Source organism: Phyllobates terribilis, unplaced genomic scaffold (assembly GCF_046119375.1).
Source record: "Phyllobates terribilis strain yellow unplaced genomic scaffold, ASM4611937v1 Scaffold_13__5_contigs__length_258822181, whole genome shotgun sequence".
Lineage (NCBI taxonomy): Eukaryota > Metazoa > Chordata > Amphibia > Anura > Dendrobatidae > Phyllobates > Phyllobates terribilis.
The window spans coordinates 211379728-211404920 of record NW_027362773.1 but is presented as its reverse complement, the minus strand read 5'-3'; the positions used below and the strand labels follow the sequence as shown (position 1 = coordinate 211404920).

The following is a 25193-nucleotide window of genomic DNA, read 5'->3' as shown; positions in this document are numbered from 1 at the left end:
TCACATCAGAATGGCTGTTTACTTCTATTTGAAAAAAATGCACCTCCTGATATTAAAGATGTATTAAACCGTGGGGCACCATGGCAGTGGAATATTTATTTAGGGTTTCCCCTAGAGCAAGGATCAGTAGTCTTCATCATTCACAGGCTGTTAGGGCATGTTGAGAGTTGTAGTTTCACGGCAGCTGGAGTGCTGATCCCTGCCTTAGAGCAATCCTTTCATGCCTTATTCTCCGTATTTGGACGTTTGAACTCTGTGGCATCACTACCCTGACCAGGAAGAAGAAGCAATAACCCCTATTACCAGTCACAGGTCCCGAGCGAGGTCACAGCGTCAAGGCGGTCAATCGCTGGAACAAACCTCATTTCATGTTTTCCATGTGACTGGGTCTAATTCTGAAGACACTGCCATACCTCACATGAGATCTATTATCAAGCCCAGTTTACGCTCCCAGCTTCACACTTCATGAGATTTGCGGGATGCTCACATGTTCTCATTGCTGGACGGCCATAAAACATGTAATTCCTGCAGTAGGAAAGACTGATCCAGACATGGAACCACCATATGCACCATTACGCCACCATGAGACCAGCGCTGTGTAGTACGTCTCTAGTTATGGCACTGTACAGTTTGTGGGAAAGGTGTGGTGATGACGAGGGACGGCTTAGCGCGCTGCACCCAGTATCAGTCCCACTCTTCATCTCCTTCCCCATCGGGATTGTCGTCCCGCGGAGGTTCCTGGAACTGGATATTGGCAAGCATGTCTCTCATCGCTGCCATCAGCCGATTCACACCTCGATTCAAGTCCCGAACAGCTCCAGCTTCTTCACCCTCAGCGGCGGCCTCGCCCTGCAAAATAATGCCGGATAAGCATCAGGTCAGTTCAGCCATCTTCACCAATAATACGATTCCTCCAGTACACGGACACCAGAGAAAGATACCTCAACAGCCCAGTGTTTGACCTCCGGTCCCTCACTCTCATGTATAACCTCCGTCCGGCCCCTCGCCTCCCCCATCTGTAACCTCCGACCCCACGCGCCCCCCCCCCCCCAGTGTATAACATTTGGCCCCCCGCCATGCCATCTGTCTTTACTACCATGTGACACAACGGCCGGTGGTGCAAAGCTCACGGATACCAGCGTGGTCCATGACATTTCTTCCTCTATCACCTGTGAGTGTTATTATTGAGAAGTGGAAGGAACAGCAACTCAGCCGTACATCACCAAGCATAATGCTGAGTGTCGGATGGAGTAGTGTAAAGCCTCCATCACTGGACTCTGGAGGAGACATGTTCTGTGCAGTGACTGATCGCACGTCTCTGTCTGATGGACGAGTCTGGGTTTGGGGAATGCCAGAACATTACCCCCTGACTGCATTGTGCCTGTGTAAAGAATGATGGAGGAGGATAATGCTATGGGCTTATTATTAGGGTTCGGCCTTGTCTATATTTGCCATAAGACCCGACCTCACTGACAATCACATACGTTATCTGCTCCCGGCACGATCTGATTAGATTATTGCTCCATCCTTGTGTAGCGTGTAGCCCCCTCATTAGTCCCTATTCTCCAACTCGCATCCATAATTCTGCGCCCCGTCCCCTCCCAACATCAGCATCTGAGCGTATTGGTCTCCTATCTCCAGAACGATCTGTACCGGGATAAACTGCTGCAGCAGGGTAACAAAAATGATAAGGGGACTCGCTCACCCCGGGGAAACTGATGACAAATTGCGGCATTGTGTGTATTCTTGGCCGATTACAACAATAACATGGCACTCAGGAACTGCCCAAAAGGCCGCGCACACGACCTACTCCAACACTGGCTTTATCCTACTCTTTAAAAACAGATTTCCTCTCAATATTACATCCATGATTCTTACATTTCCAAGAGGAATAATAGAGGAATGTCACAACGCCAAGTTCTAAAAATAATGATTCAAAAGAGGATAAAGTAGTTTTTCCACCAATTTCAGGCTTGGTTTTTGAGTATCGTATTTTGCAGACTATAAGAACGCACAGGACCATAAGACACATCCTAAATTTTGGAGCGGAAAATAGGAATTTATTTATTTTTAATAAAATAGTGGTGCATCTTATAGTCCGATTTTACGGTAGCTTACCGGGGGGGTTGCAGTGGTGGAGAGGGGTGGCGGCAGCGGCGGCAAGAGTGTGGCGATGCTGCAGGCCCCGAGCAGTGAGGAGGGGGTGTCCTGGAGGGCCCTGGGCTTTCAGAAAATGTTGGCGGTGAACAGAGTCCCCACACTTCCCATTAATTTCCCTGCAGTGGGCTTCGGGAAAATGGCTGCCGGAGGCGGCGGATGCGCAGATTGAGATCTCGTCTCCCGAGCTCTCAATCTGTGCATGCGCCACCTCTGTCAGCCATTTTCCCAAACTACGGCATGTAACCGCTGAGGCCACTGATTGGCTGCATCGGTGATGTGCCGCTATAGCACATTATCACTGACAGGTTGTAAATATAGACAAACAGGACCGCCGGAGCTTCAGCGCTGGATTGCCGAGGGAATCACAACAGCAAAAAGCATCAAAAGGCAACAATAACGTGACATGGAGGAGTTTTACATTCTCACCTACCTGCAAATTAAAATTTGGCAAAAGTGATCTAAAGAACAGAGATAAGGTCCCTTCGTTCGATGGCCGGTGCGTCCTGAGAGAGGGGGGGGGGGGGGGTGGAGAGAAAAGCGTATTAGTAAAATAGAATAACTCATAACCAACCAAACAGGGGCATCATGGGGACATCATAATGTAAAGTGGCACTTACCTCTCCGGCCTTGTGTAAGACACCACAGAGTCCAGAGGGGGTAATGGATCAAAACTGAGCACCGGCTGCGAGGTCACATCCTGAGGACGGGATAATTATACCAGGATATTATAAAATAATAGGATTAGCATCTTGGATTTTATGCCCTGATGTAAAGTGGCGCCTCAGTGGGACTTTACTTTAAAGGAGGTTCCCGACCCATTTTTATACTCTGTGGGCCACTTTAATTGACAGAATCTGTTGGAAACCCTCTTCAAAGTATCTCTGGCACTTTATGTAGGATAGGCCTTAACGATACTCGGTACTAAACTCAATTATTCACAGATAAGGCCCATGATATGTCCCCTGTATTGTAACACAAGCACATTTAGAGCAGAAATTTCACAGCATCAGCCGTCCCGAATCAATGCTGGACAGTGTATTAGTAGGGTCTATAAATGTCTGCAATGTGACTGGGTCTTATATAAAATAGAATAATACCTCATAGGTTACAAACTTGTCCGAGCAGAAGGTTGCAAAGAAGTCTTCCATAACTTTTCAAAAACACCTCAAGAAAAGTAAACTCCCAAAAAAAATAACCGTTCTCAGAGGCGGCTTCTGCTTGAACAAGTCTTGAAGGCCTCAAAAATGTCAGTGTGACCACTGCCGCAGAGGTTGACAGAGGGAAAAGTGTCCAATTTCCCTGCTTCCTGAAATATCCCTTACTTGTTATATACATTGGGGGGGCGGGGGGGGAACACGGGTCCTGGGTATACGCCCTGCCACTAGGAGGCAACCAGGAACCAGCATGACCTGAACCCAGGGAAGAATAACACATAGGCCACAAGAAAAGACAACTGATCCCCGGTGCATTCAATAAGAAAAAAAAATCAAACTTTCTTGTCAATAGCATTGGTGGGATACAGGTCTGTGAGACGGCCTAAAGTAGTTCAAATAGGTGGGAAAAATGACAGAAGACCATGTGGACCACCTAGCAGATAGTGACATGCAGTACCCTAAACTAGCATCAGCAGAAGCCATAGAGTGCCGTTTGTAGAGCGTAAAAAAAAGTGCAGACGAAAGCCTGATGTCTGACTGCCCAGAAGACCCTACCATGTCCCGAAAAGGCGGAGATTTGCCCTTGGTCTTCTAAGCATCCACAACAGCAGTCGTGATCCATTTGAAAATGGTCTTCTTGGAGGCTGACTTACATGGCCCACCATGGCTCACAAAAAGACAATCAGAACGTCAAAAGGCTTCCGTAACTAAAAGCCCTAACCAGATTCAGATGGTGGAGAGCTGGACATAGGGAAAAGGAGTGGAAGATGATGTCCTCATTGATGAAGTCAGAGACAACCTTTAGAAGAAAGGATGGCACAGGGCGCAAGACCACCTTGTCCTGAGGCGAACAAGGAAGGAAAAGGTAACAAGCTCAGACACCCCCGATATGGGAGTCATGGCCACTGGACATGCCGCCTTCCACGAATGGAAATGTGGAGATGCTGCAGAGAGGATCAAGGGAGACTTTAGGAATGCAGCCACATCAAGGTTAAGGACTCGGGGCTCCACCGGACGTCTGTAAGGAGCAGGGGATTTAGGCTACCAAAGTCTTAATTTGTTTGTGAAAACCCAGCGAACACTGAAAAAGTATGGGGAGGACAGAAACCTTTCAAAGAGGCGAGGCTGCGGCTTGCATCTAGACTGGGATGATGAACGGAAGAATACTAGGAATGGTGAGAACCATGGGATGGAAGCAGCTTCCGAGTCTTCAGCACGGTCAGAATGATCTTTGGGAACTCAGTACCGCTGCTTCAACAGCCACACCATTGAACGCAGCCGAAGTGAAGTGAGATACAATAAGGGACTTTAAGAAAGAAGGTCGGGATGGGCCATACAGAATCAGCAACTAATTGTATAAGGTCAGAGTATCATGCTCGGTGAGGCCAGTCCAGCTTTATCAGAATCGCCGGGACGTCCTCTGCCTTGATCCGCTTGAGAAAATAAGGAAGCAGAGGAAAAGGGGAAGTTATAGAGCAGAAACAACTCGGTCCATGGACCAACCAGAGTTTCATCCACAAGACCCTCAGAACCTGGCAATGTAAGTTGGGACCTAGTGCTTGAGAGGGGAGGTGAAAATGCTCACATTCGAGGTGCCCCAGCGAAGGCATAATTGGCTGAAAACATCTAAAAGGAGAGCTTATTGCCCCGGATCCGGAGTTTCTCGGCTCAAAGTCTGTGTTCCAGTTTCCCACGCCAAGAATGTAAATTGTCAGAGAAGAATCCTGACAGTTTCCTTCATGAGGAAACGCTTCCGTTGCCCTCCTGATGGTCCAGGTGGGCCACCGAAGCCAACTTGTCAGTATGTAGTTGAAGCATGCGGTCCTTGAGGAGGAGGGACCAGTGAAAGACAGAAGATGGCTCTCAGTTCCAGTAGGTTGATCTGGAGGTGGGATTGCACCAGAGACCCTCAATCCTGAGGTGTATTGGTTGAACACTGCTCCACAGCCAAAAGACTCGTGTTGGTCGTTACCACCTGCCATTAAAGGAGAAGAGACGATCAGCCAGAAATAACATAGGGGCATCCACCAAAGAAGTTCTCTGTGGAGTGTAACAGGAAGACGGAAGCAGAAAGGAGACCAATAATTCGTTTCAGAGAGAGAAAATGGGATGTTGAAGCAGGAGTGTGTGAAACTGGGCAAAGTGCACCGCCTCGAAAACCAAGACCATCCAGCTCAGAACCCTCATGGAAAAAAAAAAACAAAACAGGTGAACCATGAGGTTTCCATCCGCAAAAGAGACACTGCGGCTTGGAGAAGGCAGAACTTCTCTGGTGGAACACCATCCACCCAGGTGTTGAAGGTCATGCTAGAAATTCCAGGCGTTAGGATGAGATTAGAAATTAATTTTGTCTGTTGATGATTTAACTGAAGAGCACCAAGGAAGCCAAGGTGCTTTGGAGACTGGACAGAGCCTTCACCAATAGATCATCAGGATAGGGGAAGCAAGATGGCCCAGGTTGAATAAAGAGGAGGGAGACACCCCAGGGGATAGACCCTAACCAGAACCAGTGGAAGACGGTGTGTCTTCCCTCATATGTTGACATAAGGTGGAGGACATCCACACCACCTTGGAAAATACCGGATACAGGATGTAGCTGAGTCATATGGACACTAGGCTAAAACTGAGCTGCTGGAGAGGAAATAGCCCCATAAGCAGAGGTAATCTACATATTCTTTCACTTTGTGTCGAGCCTCCTAGTAGCACGGTGTATACCCACATTCTTGTGTCCCCAAATACAATTAACAAGAAAAATAAATATATTATGCTACAAAGTAAGAATGTTTTGAAAACTAGATTTTTTTATTAATTAAAAAAATGCAAAGTGAGTGAACAAGAGAGAAATCTAAATCCCATCAATGTTTGGTGACCGCCCTCTGCCTTCATCAGTTCTTCTAGTTACACTTGCATAGCAGGAGGTTGTTCCAAATGTTTTGAAAAACTAACCACAGATCTTCTGTGGATGTCGCTTGACTCATGTGATTCCAGACTGGATGATGTGAAATCAGGGATCTGTTGGGGGCGTATTTCATAGTTTTATTTATTTTACTCGCTTATACAGAGCCATTATTTCCACAGACTTTACAGACATCATCACCCACTGTGTCTATTGGAGCTCACAATCTATATTCCCCACCACTATGTCTTTGAAGTATCACTTTCAGGTCTCCTTGGTCTTCTTTTCGCTGAAGAAAGTTCTTAATGACATTGGCTGTATGTTTGGCATCGTTGTCCTGCTGCAGAATAAATTTGGAGGCAGATGTCTCCTTGATGGTTCTGCGTGATGAATAAGTGCAGCCCCAAACTTGCAAGGACCCTCCGCCCAGCTGCCTATAGACCTTCATTATTGCGCTGCTCTCCAGCCCTTTTGTTACAACCAAATATTTCACATTTTGCTGTCACCGGCTGCCAATGTTCTGTATCCCAGTTCCTATGTTTTTTGCAGAGCTGAGCTACTTGGCCTTGTTTCCATGTCAAAGATCTGACTTTCTTCCATGAAGACCACTTCAGACCAGACTTCACTGAACAGTAGATGGGTTAAGCTGGGTTCCACTGGTTGCTGCCAATTCTGAGCTGATGGCACTGCTGGACACATTCTAGTTTTGAAGGGAAGTAATCAAGATGTGTCTTATCTGCTGAACTAATTTTCCTTCATGGACCACTGCATCTACGGTTCTTAATGTTGACCATTTCTTGGTGCTTCTTTAAAAGAGCTTGAACAGCCCATCCTGAAACCTTGGTTTGAAATTGTTCCCTGGGAGACACCTTGCTGACGCAGTATAACTACCTTGTGCCAGTCTTAACATGATTTATGACCTGTGACTTGGAAAAAAAATTGCTGCTGTTTTGAAGGCAAAGGGTGATCACACTAAAACTTTTTTTTTTTAATCAAAGTATATTGACAAAAAAAAAACCAAACATATGTAAGCCGCATCGTAACTGCAAAATTGGCAATTGTACCCACTCAATAATAATTATTAAAAGTATATAAATGACAACTTTTCCAGCCAAATTCCTTCTAACTAGACATCAAGGGCATCTTACTTTATGGAAATAAGAGCGCTGGCTTGGAAAAATCAAGCTGAGGATCAGTAAATTCCAGATTCTTAGTATTGTCTGAGCACCCAGAGACAGGCTTTGTTTACAATGACATCTCACCGTACTAAGAAATACTTGAAATCTTGTGATATTATGAACATTACGATCTTAAGAGAATGAAATTTGTGAAAGATGACAAAATCCGCCCTTCTCTTCCCATTAGATCACACACGAAGTGGTAGGATACTCACCAGAGGCAGCGCCGAGTTCGCTCCCTTGATCTCAGACAGGATGACATGACGATGGATGTTCCTGGGGGCGCTCTGATACCGAGTCTTTCTCCTGGCCACAGAACAAGGAACAAAAAAAAAGTGCAAAAATCACAAGTCTTTCGATTCTGCTATTTATATCCGGAGATAAAGCTTTCATCTCATCAATGGACCCTTGTTCCCAGATATTTACACTCCTCGCAGCCTGACTCCTTATCAGTCAGTGCAAAAATGGGATATTCTGCGCCATAACTTCCTAAATAATTTGGGCTAGCCGTCGGCCTTTACTACAGAAGTGCATTTGCAGACTTCAATATCGGGGTGGGGATCCCCTGTGGCCACCCACTCTGCCGACACAAGAAATTGTTTTATAGCCGACACTTATTGCCAAAAGATAATGCAGAGTCCCGGAATATACCTGGCAGGGCTCCAGGCTCATCAATATGCTGGAGCTACAACCGGGCACACTAACATCTTACATATCTGATCCTCCGATTTTCGTACAGTAGCGCCCCCTTTCTGCAGGAAGAACTCATTTATATTAGCGCCCAATCAATTTTGCTCACAGAATGGATCATCGTAACCTTCCCAAGATCTTGAATAGTTTGTTGGCTTTTTTGAGAGATTAAAGAATATGGACCCTTTCTTAAAGGAGTTCTCCAGGACTGTATACATTGCTTACTTTGGGCCTAAGAACTAACAGGCAGCTAGTTGCTCTCTACCTGCATGTTGTGCCCAGAGCTGATCTCTGCTGGCACAGACCATTCCTGCTGGCAATCCTGCGGCTTCAGCTGATGTCACGTTGACAGAGCAGCATCTTCTCTTCTGCTCTGTTAACGTCATACTAATTGACAGCCGGCTCCCCGCTGCCTACCTGCGGGGAGCCAGCTGTCAATCAGGATGATGTCAGCAGTCACGCCCCATCAACAGAACAGCCCGGAAGAGGATTCGCCGGTGCCACTCTGAGCTGGTGCCAGGTACAACAGGCAGGTAGTTGCCCCTCTTAGTACTGGACAAGCACTTTAAATACGTGTATTTTGGCTAAAAATAATTTTTGCTATGGGGTTTCATTAAAAATGTTGTTTATCTTCTATAACCTCTGTATTGTACTGTCTATTTCTGGCTGCAGAATGAGTTAGCTGAGAATCAGTCAGAGAGTATGTTCTGATGAGAGGTTTATAACGGATATCTCCTATCTGCTAAAATATGACTATGTGAAAGTTGAGGTCATAAATCAGCTGAGAGATGCTCAGAAAAAAGATAAGAGTTAGAAATTCTCCTGTCAGAACAAGCTCACTGACTGATTCTTAGATAACTCATTCTTTAGACAGCGACAGTGCAAATGAGAGGTTACAGGTGACATTTTTAATGAAAAACACATGGCTTTAAAGAAAGAAAAATACTCCTGAAGGTGTCAATAAGTTGCCGTGTTCTCACCTGAGCTCACACTCCTTCACGACTGGGTCACTGCTGTCAACCTTGTGCAAAACTTCTCGGACGTTCTGCTCCAACCAGCACATGACCGCAGGATCCTTCCAGAGAGCTTGACATCTTCCAATATACAGAGAGGTCAACTGGGATAAAGCAGGAGGCTGGCTGCAAAGTCAAATGTGTAAAACGTGTCATACCAAACAGCGCCCCTCTGGTCCATGAGTTGTGTCTGGTATTGCAGCCTAACTCCATTCATTTGGGTCAGCAAAATATTTATTTTCCGCTTTTGTTTTTTTCTTCCCTTTCTTCCGAGAGCCATAACTTTTTTATTTTTCCATCCTCAGACATATGAGGGCTTTAATTTTTTGCGGGACGAGTTGTACTTTAAATGACACCATTCATTTTATCATGTGGAAAGCGAGAAAAAAAAAATCCAAATGTGGCGAAATAGTAAAAAAATAAATAAATAAAAATCGCAATTCTTTTTTGGGTTTTTATTTACGATGTTCACTATACGGTAAGACTGACCTGGTAATAAGATTCTCCAGATCAGTGCGAGTATGCAGATACCAAACATGTATATCTTTATTTTATTTATTTAAGTGGTGAAAAATACGCAAAAATTTGCACAAAAAAATTAAGAAAAATTTTGCTTGTGTCGCCATTTTCAGAGACCCAAAACGTTTTGACTTTTTGGTTGATGGGGCTGGGTGAGATCTTTTTTTTTGCTCCTTGAGCTGACGTTTTCACTGATATCTTTGTGGGTTGGGTACCATGTTTTTATTGCCTCTCATTACATTTTCCTGCAGCGTTGCGGGTGGTCAAAAAAAACATAATTCTGGCGTTTCGACTTTCTCATTACGCCATTTATTGATCGGGTTAATTTATATTTTGATAGATCGGGCTGTTACATAAACAAATGTGTATTTTTTATTTTCAATGAGGGATAAGGAGGCTGATTTGAACTTTTTTTTTTTTTTTTAGCATTACTTACAATTTTTTTACCTTTCTACTGTATTCATTAGTCCCCTTAGGGGACTTGAACCTGCGATTATCGATCACTTTTACTATACACAGCAATGCTACAATACTGCCATGTATAGTGAAAATCACAATCTCCTATGAATGGCAGCTACAGGCTGGCTTTCACAGGAGTACCATAAAAACAAGTATGGGGGTCTTCGGCAGACCCCTGGCTTTCATAGCAACCCATCAGTGCCTCGTGATCGTTTCACAGGCGCACAGATGGGTGCATAAATTGACGCAGCTGTCAGATATCGACAGCATAATTTAACAGATTAACAGCCATTAGAGGCAGATGATGGCTGATTATCACAGCCATCATCTGCCGGGAAAAATGGCGACTATGTAACAAACGGTTGTGCAAAGTCCCGGTTTGGAGCGGTGGCAGTGTTTGCAGACGTTTAAGCACCGATACAGGGGTGCATCTAACAGCAGCAATGACTACGGGGAATGAACCTTACCCACCTTATTTGGGCCACAGCTCCGAAAAACGGATGTGAAGCGACATTAGTATCGGGCTGAATACCGCAGGCATCAAGAAGAGGAATGAGAACTGCAGCCAAAAAAGGGAAAAGAAATCACAGTGACCATCAGTAACTTTAACAGAGAGGAGGGGGAAACCAAATCATTCTGGAGACAATCAGAAGGACAATATTATACAATGAAAGAACTAGACAAACAGTAAATAGCAGCTTGCTGATTGTTTCCAGATTCTGCGCAAACTGGCAAAAAAGTAAGAAATCGTGATGTATTGCAAAGATGCACAATGATAATAAAACACATATTTAAAGGAGAAGCCAAAATTGGTAGCAGCGTGTATAAGAAAAGGGATATTATATGGACGGGACACTTACTTCCCGGGAACATGATAAGTGACTGCTGCAGGAGGAGCGACGCTCGGTTGTACTTGTTCAGCTGCTCCTGCTCCGACACCTCTTCCTGCTGACCGTACAAGAAGAGCGCCAGCGGGACAGAGAGCGCAAAGTTGGGAAGTTGGGATAAATTTCGATGAGCCTAAAAAATAGGGGGATTGACATGTAAACAGATTTACGGAGGCCGCGTCCCCCCTTCTAATATTCTCACCTCCCACTCCTCAAACATCCGGACAAGATATAGGAATTCCCGTGCACGAAGAGCCAGGTAATCGATCAGCAGCAGCATGCACAGCGGGTCATTCTCAGGATCAAAACTGCAAAACAGAACGGCATTAAATGAAGCAGATTGTTCATAAAACCTGGAGATAAAGTCTGGTATTGCGGCTTTCATCCTCCAGAATTTGCACATACCGGTATAATATGTCAAAGAACTGGCTTCACTGTCATACACTCTCACTGGCCGTCCAAGCTTTTTCACTGGACAATTCCTCCTCACCATTTTTACCAGCACAATAGGTGCTGGAACTTACCTTTCCCCTCATTTTTCCAGCAAGAATTGCTCCAGCCTTTGGCCAATGGTTTACCTGCCCTGAACTGAATGCCTGTAAGCAGTTTAACAGACAGGACAGTAAAAGCAGATGCAAAGATTGTCCCCACTTCCTGTACAGATACAAAGGCCGGCCCTCACACTTCCTACATAGATACAAAGACCCGCCCCCACTTCCTGTACAGATACATAGGCCCGCCCCCACTTCCTGTACAGATACAAAGGCCCGCCCCCACTTCCTGTACAGATACAAAGGCCTGTCCCCACTTCCTGTACAGATACAAAGACCCACCCCCACTTCCTGTACAGATACAAAGACTCGCCCCCACTTCCTGTACAGATACAAAGACCCGCCCCCACTTCCTGTACAGATACAAAGACTCGCCCCCACTTCCTGTACAGATACAAAGACCCGCCCCCACTTCCTGTACAGATACATAGGCCCGCCCCCACTTCCTGTACAGATACAAAGGCCCGCCCCCACTTCCTGTACAGATACAAAGCCCTGTCCCCACTTCCTGTACAGATACAAAGACCCACCCCCACTTCCTGTACAGATACAAAGACCCGCCCCCACTTCCTGTACAGATACAAAGCCCTGCCCCACTTCCTGTATAGGTACAAAGGCCCGCCCCCACACTTACTACATAGATACAAAGACCCGCCCCCACTTCCTGTACAGCTATAAAGACCTGCCCCCACTTCCTGTATAGATACAAAGACCAGCCCCCACTTCCTGCACAGCTACAAAGGCGAGCCCCCACTTCCTGTACAGTTACAAAGGCCCGCCCCCACTTCCTGTACAGTTACAAAGGCCCGCCCCCACTTCCTGTACAGTTACAAAGGCCCGCCCCCACACTTCCTACATAGATACAAAGACCCGCCCCCACTTCCTGTACAGATACAAAGGCTGGCCCTCACACTTCCTACATAGATACAAAGACCCGCCCCCACTTCCTGTACAGATACAAAGCCCTGCCCTGCTGACAGAGATGGAATACAGTTGCCGAAAAGTTACACAGAGGGGAAACAACTAGTGGCCGGTATTATAAAGTGATTTTTCGGGGAAGGACATTATTTTTTATTAAAGTGATTTACAGTCTTTTTATCACATTATGTATGAAATGAGATCACATGGTCTCCGCTTCCTCCACCCTGTGACAGCGGATGATGCAACCTTTGCTTACTCACCTGAGGATTAGTTTGCAGAACTCCAGTGCCGTCCGGAGGCAGCCTCGCTTCTCCAAGAACATCATGTGCTTGAACAGAGCCAAGAAAAACCCTCTATGGACAAAGGGTACAAAAAATAATCATTAATTTAAAATGTGCATGCTGCAAAGTCTGAACGCAATGAGAGGCTGAAATTCTTGACCATTCTTCCTTGCAAAACAGCTCTAGCTCATTGAGGTTGGATGGAGGGCGTTTGTGAACAGCAGTTTTCAGCTCTTTCCACAGATTCTCGACTGGATTCAGGTCTGGACTTTGACTTGGCCATTCTAACACCTGGATACGTTTATTTTTGAACCATTCCATTGTAGATTTTGCTTTATGTTTGGGATCATTGTCTTGTTGGAAGATAAATCTCAGTCCCAGTCTCAGGTATTTTGCAGACTCCAACAGGTTTTCTTCCAGAATGGTCCAGTATTTGGCTCCGTCCATCTTCCCATCAATTTTAACCATCTTCCCTGTCCCTGCTGAAGAAAAGCAGGCCCAAACCATGATGCTGCCACCACCATGTTTGACAGTGGGAATGGTGTTTTGAGGGTTATGAACTGTGTTGCTTTTTCGTCAAACATATTGTTTTGCATTGTGGCCAAAAAGTTCGATTTTGGTTCCATCTGACCAGAGCACCTTATTCCACATGTTTGGTGTGTCTCCCAGGTGGCTTGTGGCAAACTTCAAACGAGACTTTTTATGGATATCTTTGAGAAATGGCTTTCTTCTTGCCACTCTTCCATAAAGGCCAGATTTGTGCAGTGTACGACTGATTGTTGTCCTATGGACAGACTCTCCCACCTCAGCTGTAGATCTCTGCAGTTCATCCAGAGTGATCATGGGCCTTTTGGCGGCATCTCTGATCAGTCTTCTCCTTGTTTGAGATGAAAGTTTAGAGGGACGGCCGGGTCTCTGTAGATTTGCAGTGGTCTGATACTCCTTCCATTTCAATATGATCGCTTGCACAGTGCTCCTTGTAGCGCCGGCGTCCCTGCCCTCTGCTAGGCAGGGACGCTGTTCCCCTCACCCCTCTGCTCCGAGCACGGCGTCCTCCTCCCGCTCTGCTGGCAGCGCGCGCTCCTTCCCGGCCACTGTGCTTAGGGCGCGCGCGCTCCCTCCCTCTTAAAGGGGCCGCGCGCGCCGTCCTAAGGAGTCCCCGGCCAATGGCCGGAGGACTTCACCATATATAAGGCACCTCCTCCAAAATGGAGGTGCCCGAGCAATGTTGTTGCACTGTTCACTACTCTGCTTCAGCCCTCAGGTCCCGTTGCCAGTTACCTGCCAGAATCCTGCCAGTTTGCTGTCTGTTTCCTGCCTGACATTCCTCCTACCTGCTTGCTAGCCTGAGGTCCGACGGTCTGCCTTCCTACTCCTGTCAGTCTGTCTATGGACCAGCTTGCCCGCTCACCTGGGAGCGCACACCTGCTACCTGCCTGCTAGCCTACCTGGAGGCTCCGCCGTCACGTGCTGTGACCACCTGCCATTCCAGAGACTCCTGCCCGCTCACCTGGGAGCGCACACCTGTTACCTGCCTGCTAGCCTACCTGGAGGCTCCGCCGTCACGTGCTGTGACCACCTTCCATTCCAGAGACTCTCGCTTGCTCACCTGGGAGCACACATCTACCATCTGCCTGCTAGCCTACCTGGAGGCTCTGCCATCACAGGTCGTACCTACCCTTTACCCAGAGACTGCCCCGGTCACTTGCCGTGACCTCCTGCCCGTTCATCCAGAGACTGCCCCGGTCACTTGCCGTGACCTCCTGCCCGTTCATCCAGAGACTGCCCCGGTCACTTGCCGTGACCTCCTGCCCGTTCATCCAGAGACTGCCCCGGTCACTTGCCGTGACCTCCTGCCCGTTCATCCAGAGACTGCCCCGGTCACTTGCCGTGACCTCCTGCCCGTTCATCCAGAGACTGCCCCGGTCACTTGCCGTGACCTCCAGCCCGTTCACTCAGACTGTCCCGGTCACCTGCTGTGACTGCCTGCCCGTCTTCCCTGGTCGCCACCCGCTCCCTTACAAGGACCGCCCCCTTGTATAGTAGCTCAGAGGTTCCGCCTCCCAGACCCGTTACAGTTTGCTCGGGCCATGGAACCCGGTGGCACCCAAGCTCCCTCACTCTCGGACCTGTGTCATGAACTGTCCCGTCAGAGGTCCCAACAGGAGTCCATCCTGGGTCACCTGCGGAATGTCAATTCTCGCCTGGACACTCTGACTGCTCCACCAGCAACCACCGCCTGTGCCATGACTCGCAATCCGGCAGCTCCGCTGCCCACCAATACTATGGTATCCTACCCCGGACCCCGGCTTTCTGCACCTCCTTGCTTCGGAGGCGACTCCGCTCAGGCTCGGGGCTTTATAAATCAGTGCACCCTGCACTTTGAACTCCTGTCCCACCAGTTTAACTCCGACCGGGCCAAAATTGCTTTCATCATGTCCCATCTCACCGGGGAGGCCCTGGCCTGGCTAAATCCTCTATGGGAGAGAGGAGACCCCTGGTGTCCGACTTGCCTGCCTTTCTCACGGCTTTCCGGAAAGTCTTCGACGAACCTGGACGGAAGACCTCATCCGCATCATCTCTGCTACGCCTCCGTCAGGGAAGTCTCACCGTGGGCCAATATGCCATACGGTTCCGTACCCTCGCCTCGGAGCTGGCCTGGGATAACGACGCTCTGGTATCTGTCTTCTGGGAGGGTCTGTCCGGCCGTATTAAAGATGAACTCGCCGGTCGAGATATTCCTACCACTCTCGATGACCTAATAACTCTTGCCACCCGGATTGACCTACGGTTCCAGGAGCGTGCCAAAGAAGTCACCCGTGAGAGGAGGTTTCCACGTCTAGCTCCTACTTTTCAGAAACCCGTCACTCCCTCCGTTTCTCCCCAGGTACACTCTCCTGAGCCTATGCAGGTCGACCAGACCAAGATGGTCAAAACCCGTCAGGACTTACGCTGTGCCGAGGGGAGCTGCTTCTACTGTGGCAGTAAGGAGCACCGGATCCGTACCTGCCCGGAGAGGTCGGGAAACGCCTGTGTCTAGGTTCGCTCAGAGAGGTCGACCTAGACAAGAATAAATCCTCTCCATCTCTGCTGCTGTCAGTCTCAATTATCTGCGGGGAGAATCGTTATTTCGAACTAGCCCAACTTGACTCTGGAGCGGCCGGGAATCTTATTTCACAAGCCCTGGTAGAAAAATACCGCATTCCCACCAAACCTCTGGCTATACCATTATCTGTCGCTGCTGTGGATGGGGGCCTCTTACCACGTCCCATCCAACTCATCACCGAATCCATAACTCTGCAGGTGGGAATGCTGCATTCTGAGAGCATCTCTTTTCATGTTCTGCCTGGACTCTCTCACGCCCTCTTACTAGGTCTACCTTGGCTCCAGAGACATGCACCCGTGCTTGACTGGCAGACCGGAGAAGTCCTTCGCTGGGGACAGGACTGTCATAAGACTTGTTTGGTTCCTGTTCATCCCGCCCGTCCTTCTCCTACCCCAACTAATCTACCTGGACTTCCGATTCCCTATTGGTCATTTGCTGATGTCTTTAATAAAAAGGAGGCAGAGACATTACCCCCTCATAGACCATACGACTGTCCTATCGACCTGTTACCCGGTACTACGCCTCCCCGTGGGCGTATTTACCCATTGTCCGCTGCTGAGACCCGGTCGATGTCCGAATATATTGAGGAGAATTTGGCCAGGGGATTCATCCGGAAATCTACCTCCCCGGCGGGAGCAGGCTTCTTTTTCGTAAAAAAGAAGGACGGCTCTCTCCGTCCCTGTATAGACTATAGAGGCCTTAACCAGATCACGGTGAAGAATAAGTACCCCCTTCCGCTCATTCCAGAATTATTTGATCGTCTGAGGGGTGCTAGAATCTTCACCAAACTGGACCTCCGTGGGGCGTACAACCTGGTCCGTATCCGTCAAGGGGATGAATGGAAGACTGCATTCAACACCCGGGATGGCCACTATGAGTATCTGGTAATGCCCTTTGGTCTCTGTAACGCTCCTGCCGTCTTTCAAGAGTTGGTCAATGACATCTTCCGGGACCTTCTCTACTCCTGCGTAGTGGTGTACCTGGACGACATCTTGGTCTTCTCTCCGGATCTCCAGACTCACCGGAGAGACGTTCGTCAGGTCCTGCTCAGGCTCAGGCAGAATCACCTCTTCGCTAAATATGAGAAGTGCCTCTTTGAGCAGACCTCGCTTCCGTTTTTGGGCTACATTATTTCTCAGACCGGCCTACGAATGGATCCAGAGAAACTGTCTGCCATCGAGAAATGGCCCCGACCGGAGGGGTTGAAGGCCATTCAGCGGTTCCTGGGCTTCGCCAACTACTACCGCCTCTTCATACCGCACTTCTCTTCCCGGACTGCCCCAATTTCCGCGCTCACCCGTAATGGCACTAATCCCAGAGAGTGGCCGCCCGAAGCAGAGGAGGCCTTTCTTTCCTTAAAACAGGCCTTCTCTTCCGCCCCGGTGCTGCATCGCCCAGATGGCAACAAGCAGTTCTTCCTGGAGGTTGACGCCTCCTCCTCTGGAGCCGGAGCGGTACTTATCCAAAAATCATCTTCCGGGAGAATGGTAACTTGTGGCTTCTTCTCCAAACTCTTCTCCTCTTCTGAGCGGAACTATTCCATAGGAGATCGAGAGTTATTGGCCATCAAGCTGGCATTGGAGGAGTGGCGTTACCTGCTCGAAGGGGCTCTTCACCCGGTAATAATTTACACTGACCACAAGAACTTGGCTTACCTCCAGCATGCCCAGAGACTTAACCCGCGCCAAGCTCGGTGGTCCTTGTTTTTTGCTCGCTTTGATTTTATTCATCATTTTCGCCCGGCTGACAAAATCATCAAGGCGGACGCCTTGTCCCGATCCTTTCTGGTGTCTGATCTCGAGGAAGAACCGAAACACATCATCGATCCCACTAGAGTAATGCAGGTGGCTCCCGTGAGTCTAAATAGTCTCCCTCCCGGTAAGACGTTCGTATCAGTACCTGATCGGGAGAAGATCCTACACTGGGGTCACTCGTCTAAACTAGCTGGCCACGCCGGTCAGAAAAAGACCCTCCAGCTTATTACCCGGCACTACTGTTGGCCTACCCTGCACAAGGACGTAATTGACTTTGTTTCTGCCTGTGTGTCCTGCGCCCGCAACAAGGTTCCGAGACATCTGCCAGCCGGTCGCCTCCTTCCGCTCCCAGTACCTGCTGCCCCCTGGCAGCATATAGCAATGGACTTTATAACTGATCTCCCCGTCTCTGCCGGTTGTACGGTCATTTGGGTGGTCGCTGACCGCTTTTCCAAGATGGCTCATTTCGTTCCCCTGCCAGGCCTCCCGTCTGCACCCGAGTTGGCTAAAGACTTTATCCGCCACATCTTCCGTCTTCATGGCCTGCCCCTCCACATCGTGTCGGATCGTGGGGTCCAGTTCACCTCACGCTTCTGGAGAGCCACTTGTAAACTGCTGGACGTCACCCTGGACTTCTCCTCCGCTTACCACCCACAGTCTAATGGTCAAGTGGAGCGGATCAATCAGAACCTGACCAGTTACCTCCGGCACTTCGTTAATGCCCACCATTCAGACTGGGTGGATCTCCTGCCATGGGCCGAATTTTCTTACAACAATCACGAGAGTGAATCTTCCTCCAAATCCCCGTTTTTTGTTGTCTTCGGTCAGCATCCTCGGATCCCATTTCCCGTCTCCACCTCGGTGGACAATCCGGCTGCGGAATCTCTTGTTAACAAATTTTCCTCCATATGGGAGAGTACCCGGTCCGCACTCCTTCTGTCTTCCGAGCATATGAAAAGACATACTGACAAAAAACGTCTGGATCCTCCTCAATTCCGTCCAGGGGATAAGGTCTGGCTCTCGTCCAAGTATGTCCGGCTCAAGATTCCTTCCTATAAGTTAGGGCCTCGGTTCATCGGTCCTCTGGAGGTCATCAGTCAGATCAACCCGGTGGCCTATAAATTGAAACTCCCGGCCAACTTGCGGATCCCTAACTCCTTCCATGTATCTCTCCTCAAACCTGTGGTACTTAACTCTTTTTCCAAGTCTACAGGTACGCCTCCTGCTCCGGTTTCCGCTGAAAACGAATTTGAGGTAGAGAACATTCTGGCCACCAAAAGGGTAAGAGGGAGGACCTTTTTTCTAGTAGATTGGAAGGGGTTTGGTCCTGAAGAGAGAACGTGGGAGCCCCGGGAGAACATCCATGCCCCTCTCATCCTAGCTAAATTTCTCTCTGGCCTAAAAAAGGGGGGGCCTAAAGGGGGGGGTACTGTAGCGCCGGCGTCCCTGCCCTCTGCTAGGCAGGGACGCTGTTCCCCTCACCCCTCTGCTCCGAGCCCGGCGTCCTCCTCCCGCTCTGCTGGCAGTGCGCGCTCCTTCCCGGCCACTGTGCTTAGGGCGCGCGCGCACTCCCTCCCTCTTAAAGGGGCCGCGCGCGCCGTCCTAAGGAGTCCCCGGCCAATGGCCGGAGGACTTCACCATATATAAGGCACCTCCTCCAAAATGGAGGTGCCCGAGCAATGTTGTTGCACTGTTCACTACTCTGCTTCAGCCCTCAGGTCCCGTTGCCAGTTACCTGCCAGTTTGCTGTCTGTTTCCTGCCTGACATTCCTCCTACCTGCTTGCTAGCCTGAGGTCCGACGGTCTGCCTTCCTACTCCTGTCAGTCTGTCTATGGACCAGCTTGCCCGCTCACCTGGGAGCGCACACCTGCTACCTGCCTGCTAGCCTACCTGGAGGCTCCGCCGTCACGTGCTGTGACCACCTGCCATTCCAGAGACTCTCGCTTGCTCACCTGGGAGCACACATCTACCATCTGCCTGCTAGCCTACCTGGAGGCTCTGCCATCACAGGTCGTACCTACCCTTTACCCAGAGACTGCCCCGGTCACTTGCCAGGACCTCCTGCCCGTTCATCCAGAGACTGCCCTGGTCACTTGCCGTGACCTCCTGCCCGTTCATCCAGAGACTGCCCCGGTCACTTGCCGTGACCTCCTGCCCGTTCATCCAGAGACTGCCCCGGTCACTTGCCGTGACCTCCTGCCCGTTCATCCAGAGACTGCCCCGGTCACTTGCCGTGACCTCCAGCCCGTTCACTCAGAGACTGTCCCGGTCACCTGCTGTGACTGCCTGCCCGTCTTCCCTGGTCGCCACCCGCTCCCTTACAAGGACCGCCCCCTTGTATAGTAGCTCAGAGGTTCCGCCTCCCAGACCCGTTACACTCCTTGAGATGTTTAAAAGTTGGGAAATCTTTTTGTATCCAAATCCGGCTTTAAACTTCGCCACAACAGTATCTCGGACCTGCCTGGTGTGTTCCTTGGTCTTCATGATGCTCTCTGCACTTGAGACAGAACCCTGAGACTATCACAGAGCAGGTGCATTTATGGAGACTGATTACACACAGGTGGATTCTACTTATCATTACCAGTCATTCAGGACAACATTGGATCATTCAGAGATCCTCACTGAACTTCTGCACTGATAGTAAAGGGGCCGAATAATATTGCACGCCCCACTTTTCAGTTTTTAATTTGTTAAAAAAGTTTAAAATATCCAATAAATTTCGTTCCACTTCACGATTGTGTCCCACTTGCTGTTGATCCTTCCCAAAAATTTAGAATTTTATATCTTTATGTTTGAAGCCAGAAATGTGGCAAAAGGAAGAAAAGTTCAAGGGGGCCAAATACTTTCACAATGCACTGTATATAAAATATATTATTTTTTAAAAAAAATAATAAAATATATATAAATTTATCTTTTTAATGAAAAAAACAAACACACACACACACGCGCATATCTATATAGATACTGTAGCAATGGTATCAGACCTGTTTTCTGATCGGACGTAATCCAGCCTGCAAGTCCCGCTGGTCAGACTAAACACCGGATGGAATGCACACTCCAGACTGTAAAGGGATCGCTCTGCAAAAAATAAAAAATAAATAATGATATGACCCTAAGGATCCATCGTTATTACCGACCTATACAATGAAAATCTGCAAGACGGGACATTTACCAATTAAATCCCGCGCCATTTCCTGGTCCTCCTGCAGCCGGCAGACATCACTGAGCTGCAGCAAGGAGCCTATGTGATAGGGGTTCATCTGGAGGAGCAGCTGCAGAAGAGAACGGACACACCGATAAAATGTATGTCCTGAAAGGGATATGGGCAGGTGCTGTCTAGGAAGGGTTAATCGCATCGCTTACCACAATATTATTGGGATCCATTGACTCCACAGCATCCAGAAACTTGAACTGAACCTGCTGATAATCTCTCTGGTGCTCGAAGGTGAAATACTGGACCCCTCGCTTGGTCTCTAGAAGGCTCATAGTAATGCCTAAGAAACGTCATATAAACTAAGCGTGAGTAGGGTGACCCAAGACAGGCGGCAATGAGACGGCCCCTTAACTCGCCGTCCTGGAGCAGGACTCACCTGTTTTACTGAATCTCGGCCACGCGTTCTTGGGCGACGTCAGCCACGTGCTCCGGTGATGCAGCCGTTGTCTCTGACGCGGTCTGCGATGTGAACGCCGATATATTAGGGTTCATTCAAAATAATGGTCGGGAGTGTCCCTCTGAGTAATACATGCTGGATGTGGGGTCTGTCTGTAGGATGCTGCTGCCTTCCCTACCTCTTGTGTTAGCACAACTTCATTTCTGGAGTGATTTCTTCTACAGCTCATGAGGAATCTAATGTCCCCAATGCTGAAAAGTATGTGAGCCCTTACAGTCAACTCATGGGCTTCATGCTTTGTATCTGCTTTCCTTTCCAGCCTATATCATTTCTAATCTGACCTCTCAGAAGACTTGGGTGCTTTCCTCCCTGTCTCTAACACTAAAAAACTCATTTACATGCCAGGTTTTTTATACATATGAGAAAAACTGACCGAGTTTAATCAGTAATTTCAGTCCAAGTTCCAGCAGTTTTTCTCGTACATGAAAAAAAAAAAAAAGTTTCTCCACCTTCTCCTATGTAACAGTCCGTAAAAAATAAAAAAAATAAAAAATCTACACAGTGCCGTCTGACATTTTTCATGGACCCATAGACTTGCAATTTCAATACTCAGAACAAAATTGAACATTTCTCCACGATTTTGCAAGGAACATGAAAAATCACAGACATGTAAATGACCCCATTCACTATTATAGGTACGAGTGCTATCCATGAAAAACACAGACAGCACTCGTACTCTTAAAATGAACATCTGAATGAGCCCTAAGAGGAGAAATGAGAGGAGAGAGACCAGTCACATCTATGTGAGATTTAGCAGCACAGCCTTCTAGGTGGAGGAGTTACACAGGCTCTACAGCTGCAGCAAAATAGGAGGACATTTTTAATGAAGACTATTAAGAAAGTTGCTTAATTCTTCACTTCATATAACCTATAAAAACTTTTTGTGCAATAATGTACACTGCCTTCAAGCCCCTTAGGAAAGAGGAAGTCACAACCCACCTCTGATCGCCCATAACTGCTCGAGATCCAAAAAATTTCTTGAGCTCGGTCTCTGGGTTCAGGTTCCTACAAAGAGAAACACTTCAGGTTACAACGATATTGGGAAGTATCGGCCATTAATGTGATTAATGTGATCCTGGACAGCCCCTTTAATGTAGGACTGACTGTTTGCTTATCATGGCCTATAGGTAGACCATTTCCCCTATAGACAGGAGAGCTGTCTGACGGTACCTGTGCTCCACGTATAGCAGAGGACGGCTGTCCGCGTTACTCCCGTTGTTCTGAATCTGGTGTGTAATTCCATTACTGTTTTCTATCTTCTCTAAAATACTGTCAATGTCCCCGATCTCATCGCCGCCCTCCGCAGCGCCATCCGGCTGCACGTGGTCAGAAAACAAAATGAAAACAGGTCATTTTCTGCACAATAACAATATACAAGTATATGAATAGATCACAGCACGTAGTATAGTGAAGAAATGGACCCAACATATCAGATGAGGGGGCGCTGATTTTACCTAAGTGATCAGGAAGGGACCTCACCATTTATTAGCAAGGCATGGGGAGCCAGAACATGTACCTGCTCTGTGACAGTATATGGAGAAAAGTATCTTCACATTACGCCAGCACCAGCTTTTAAGATCCCATTAATGAATGCATAGCCTACAAGATTTGAGGTCCCTGAGCATTTTTTTGTCATCCAGAAGAGCATTTGTGAGGTCAGACCCTGATGTTGGGGAGAGGCCGGACTCACAATCTCTATTACCGGTGTTGGATATTGCTGAGGTTCAGGCTCGGTGTGGCCGCTCATGTTCTTCCACCAATCTCTTTCAAACATGTCTGTAGGGCACAGTCATGGGGAACAGAAAAGGGCCTTCTCCAAACTGTTCGCACAAAGCTGGGACCTATAGTTGTCCACTGAAGTATTAACATTTCCTTTCATTAGAACTAAGGGCCCAATGCCGACCCCTGATAACAAGCCCATAGTATTACCCTCCTCCACCATTTGTACAGCCGTCACAATGCAGTCAGGAGGGTAACGTTCTCCTGGCATTCACCAAATCCAGCCTCCTCCATCAGATGCCACATAAAGCAGTGTGATCCGTCACTGCATAAAACACGTCTCCTCCAGAGTACAGTGGTGGCGGCTTTACACCACTCCATCCGATGCTCAGTATTGTGCTTGGGGATGTACGACTGCATGCAGCTGCTCGGCCATGAAGCTTCTGGCGGGGAGGGACGCAGTGTTTGTACTGATGTTAATACCAGAGGAGGTCTGGACTCTGCAGTTATGGGGTCAGCAGAGCGTTTTACCCCTGGGGGGAGCGACGGGGCTGGATGATAACATAAATTGTGGTGAGTTGCTTTCAAATGTACTTTCTAATACTTATGTAAGCAGTTCCTCCCCCAGTGATATCAGCTGATCAATAATATAATATAATCTCCACTATCCGGAGAGGCCGTCGTACCTGACCATCAGCGGCCGCAGACTTCTTTGCTTTCCTTTTTTTTTTTTTCTTCTTTGTTTTATTACTGGAACCGCTCTGAAAAGAGAATCAAGTAGCCATGAAAAAAAGTTGTGAAGGACGTGACTGGGACAACAGTGGACTGGGGTCCACACCTGAGCCGCCCCCGCAGTCTTGCTGGGGTCATCTTCAGGCTTTTCTTCTCTATTGGGATCATCTTCATCTGTAAGTTTGGACTGAGCTGTCTGGCCAGTGTCGGGGTCACTCTGGGGGTCTTCATCTGCGTCTGTGATCTATGGGAAATAAGTAATATGCTGATATATATATATATGTATATAAAACAAAATCGAATGATCGCAGGTCCCTTTTAAGTAAATCTTAAGTGTTTTAAAATAAGAAATATAAAAAAAGTTATGGTTCTTGGAAGAAAAGGAGAAAAAAACAGAAGCGCAATAATGAAAAATGGCCATGGTGGGAAGGGGTTAATAATGGCAATGACAAGCCTGACACTACACAGCATTACTCCTGACAGCCGCAGTTCCGCGGCCTCGCCACCAGATGGCAGTACGCACCAGCTGGAATGGATTATTCAGGCCCCGTTCCGCCAATAGTTTGCGGTTTCCCTTGTTTTTCCGGTTCCGTGGCTCTGGCTGTGGAGGTTCCTCCTCCTCCGCTATCTCCTCGGGGCCGTCAGGTTCCTCTTGCCCCCTCTGATCCCCTCGCAGCCTCCTCAAGGCCCGACGGGACATGGCTGCGGCTCACATCCGGGGGAGGCGAGCACGTAAGTAGCGAGTACGGAAGAGTTTGGCACTGCGCATGTGCCACATTTTTTAGCACGTCATACTCACTCTGGCCACTAGATGGGGATGGTGATTCATGTATAAATTCCTTATCTATGCCGCCACCTAGTGGTAGAATTGCAAATTTACCAGAAACTTTTTCTGGGCATCTAATAAACTTTTTGTAAGTGCAGAAAAACGACTATGATTATTTTTTTTTTGCCTGGAATATGGGCTATAAAATTAGAATAGCAGTACTTAAATATAGAGAAGGTTACGTGTGGGTACATAGTGCATCACAATAAGGAGGTTCTCTGATTTTTCGTTAAACTTTTAAAATCAGACACCGGTCCTGCTCCCGATAAAGGATTCTCTGTGCGGCCTAAATTGTACTTCTAGGAGACTGTGTCAGAGCATCTCCCAAGGCAGGTCTTGTGGGGTGTCCCCGATGCAGCGGTAACTGCCAAAAGTGGTCCAAGGAAGGGGAACTGGTGATCCGGCCATAGGGTTATTGATGTGTGTGGGTAGTGAAGGCTAGTTAAGTCCGATCCCATATAGGAGTTATTACAGCACAAAAAGTTACAGCTGCTTCGAAAAAAGCGTCAGTTCGCACAGAGCATCGCAGCTTTTTGTGTAGGGAGCTGTGTAATAACCGCTGGGTCGTAATGCTCATACTGAACCCTGTCCATCGCTGAAAACCCTACAATGGACTTATGAGCATCAGAGCGGGAGCATGGAGGAAGGCGGCAGGGTCTGATCAATCAGATAGGG

General features: G+C 48.1%; 1 protein-coding gene across 1 annotated transcript; it reads right to left on the bottom strand.

Annotated features, from left to right (window-relative positions):
* On the bottom strand, positions 1-24469 carry TCF25 (TCF25 ribosome quality control complex subunit). Its single transcript, XM_073659212.1, has 18 exons — positions 24216-24469; positions 23799-23936; positions 23647-23721; positions 22412-22557; positions 22181-22246; positions 21161-21243; positions 20934-21064; positions 20743-20842; positions 20555-20648; positions 12689-12781; positions 11159-11264; positions 10930-11089; positions 10541-10628; positions 9059-9217; positions 7604-7694; positions 2778-2857; positions 2591-2663; positions 1-849 (listed from the first exon to the last, which is right to left on the bottom strand). The coding sequence occupies exons 1-18, from the start codon at positions 24390-24392 to the stop codon at positions 685-687; spliced, it is 2025 nt and encodes a 674-aa protein (XP_073515313.1). The 5' UTR covers positions 24393-24469; the 3' UTR covers positions 1-684.
* Positions 24470-25193: the final 724 nt, after the last annotated feature.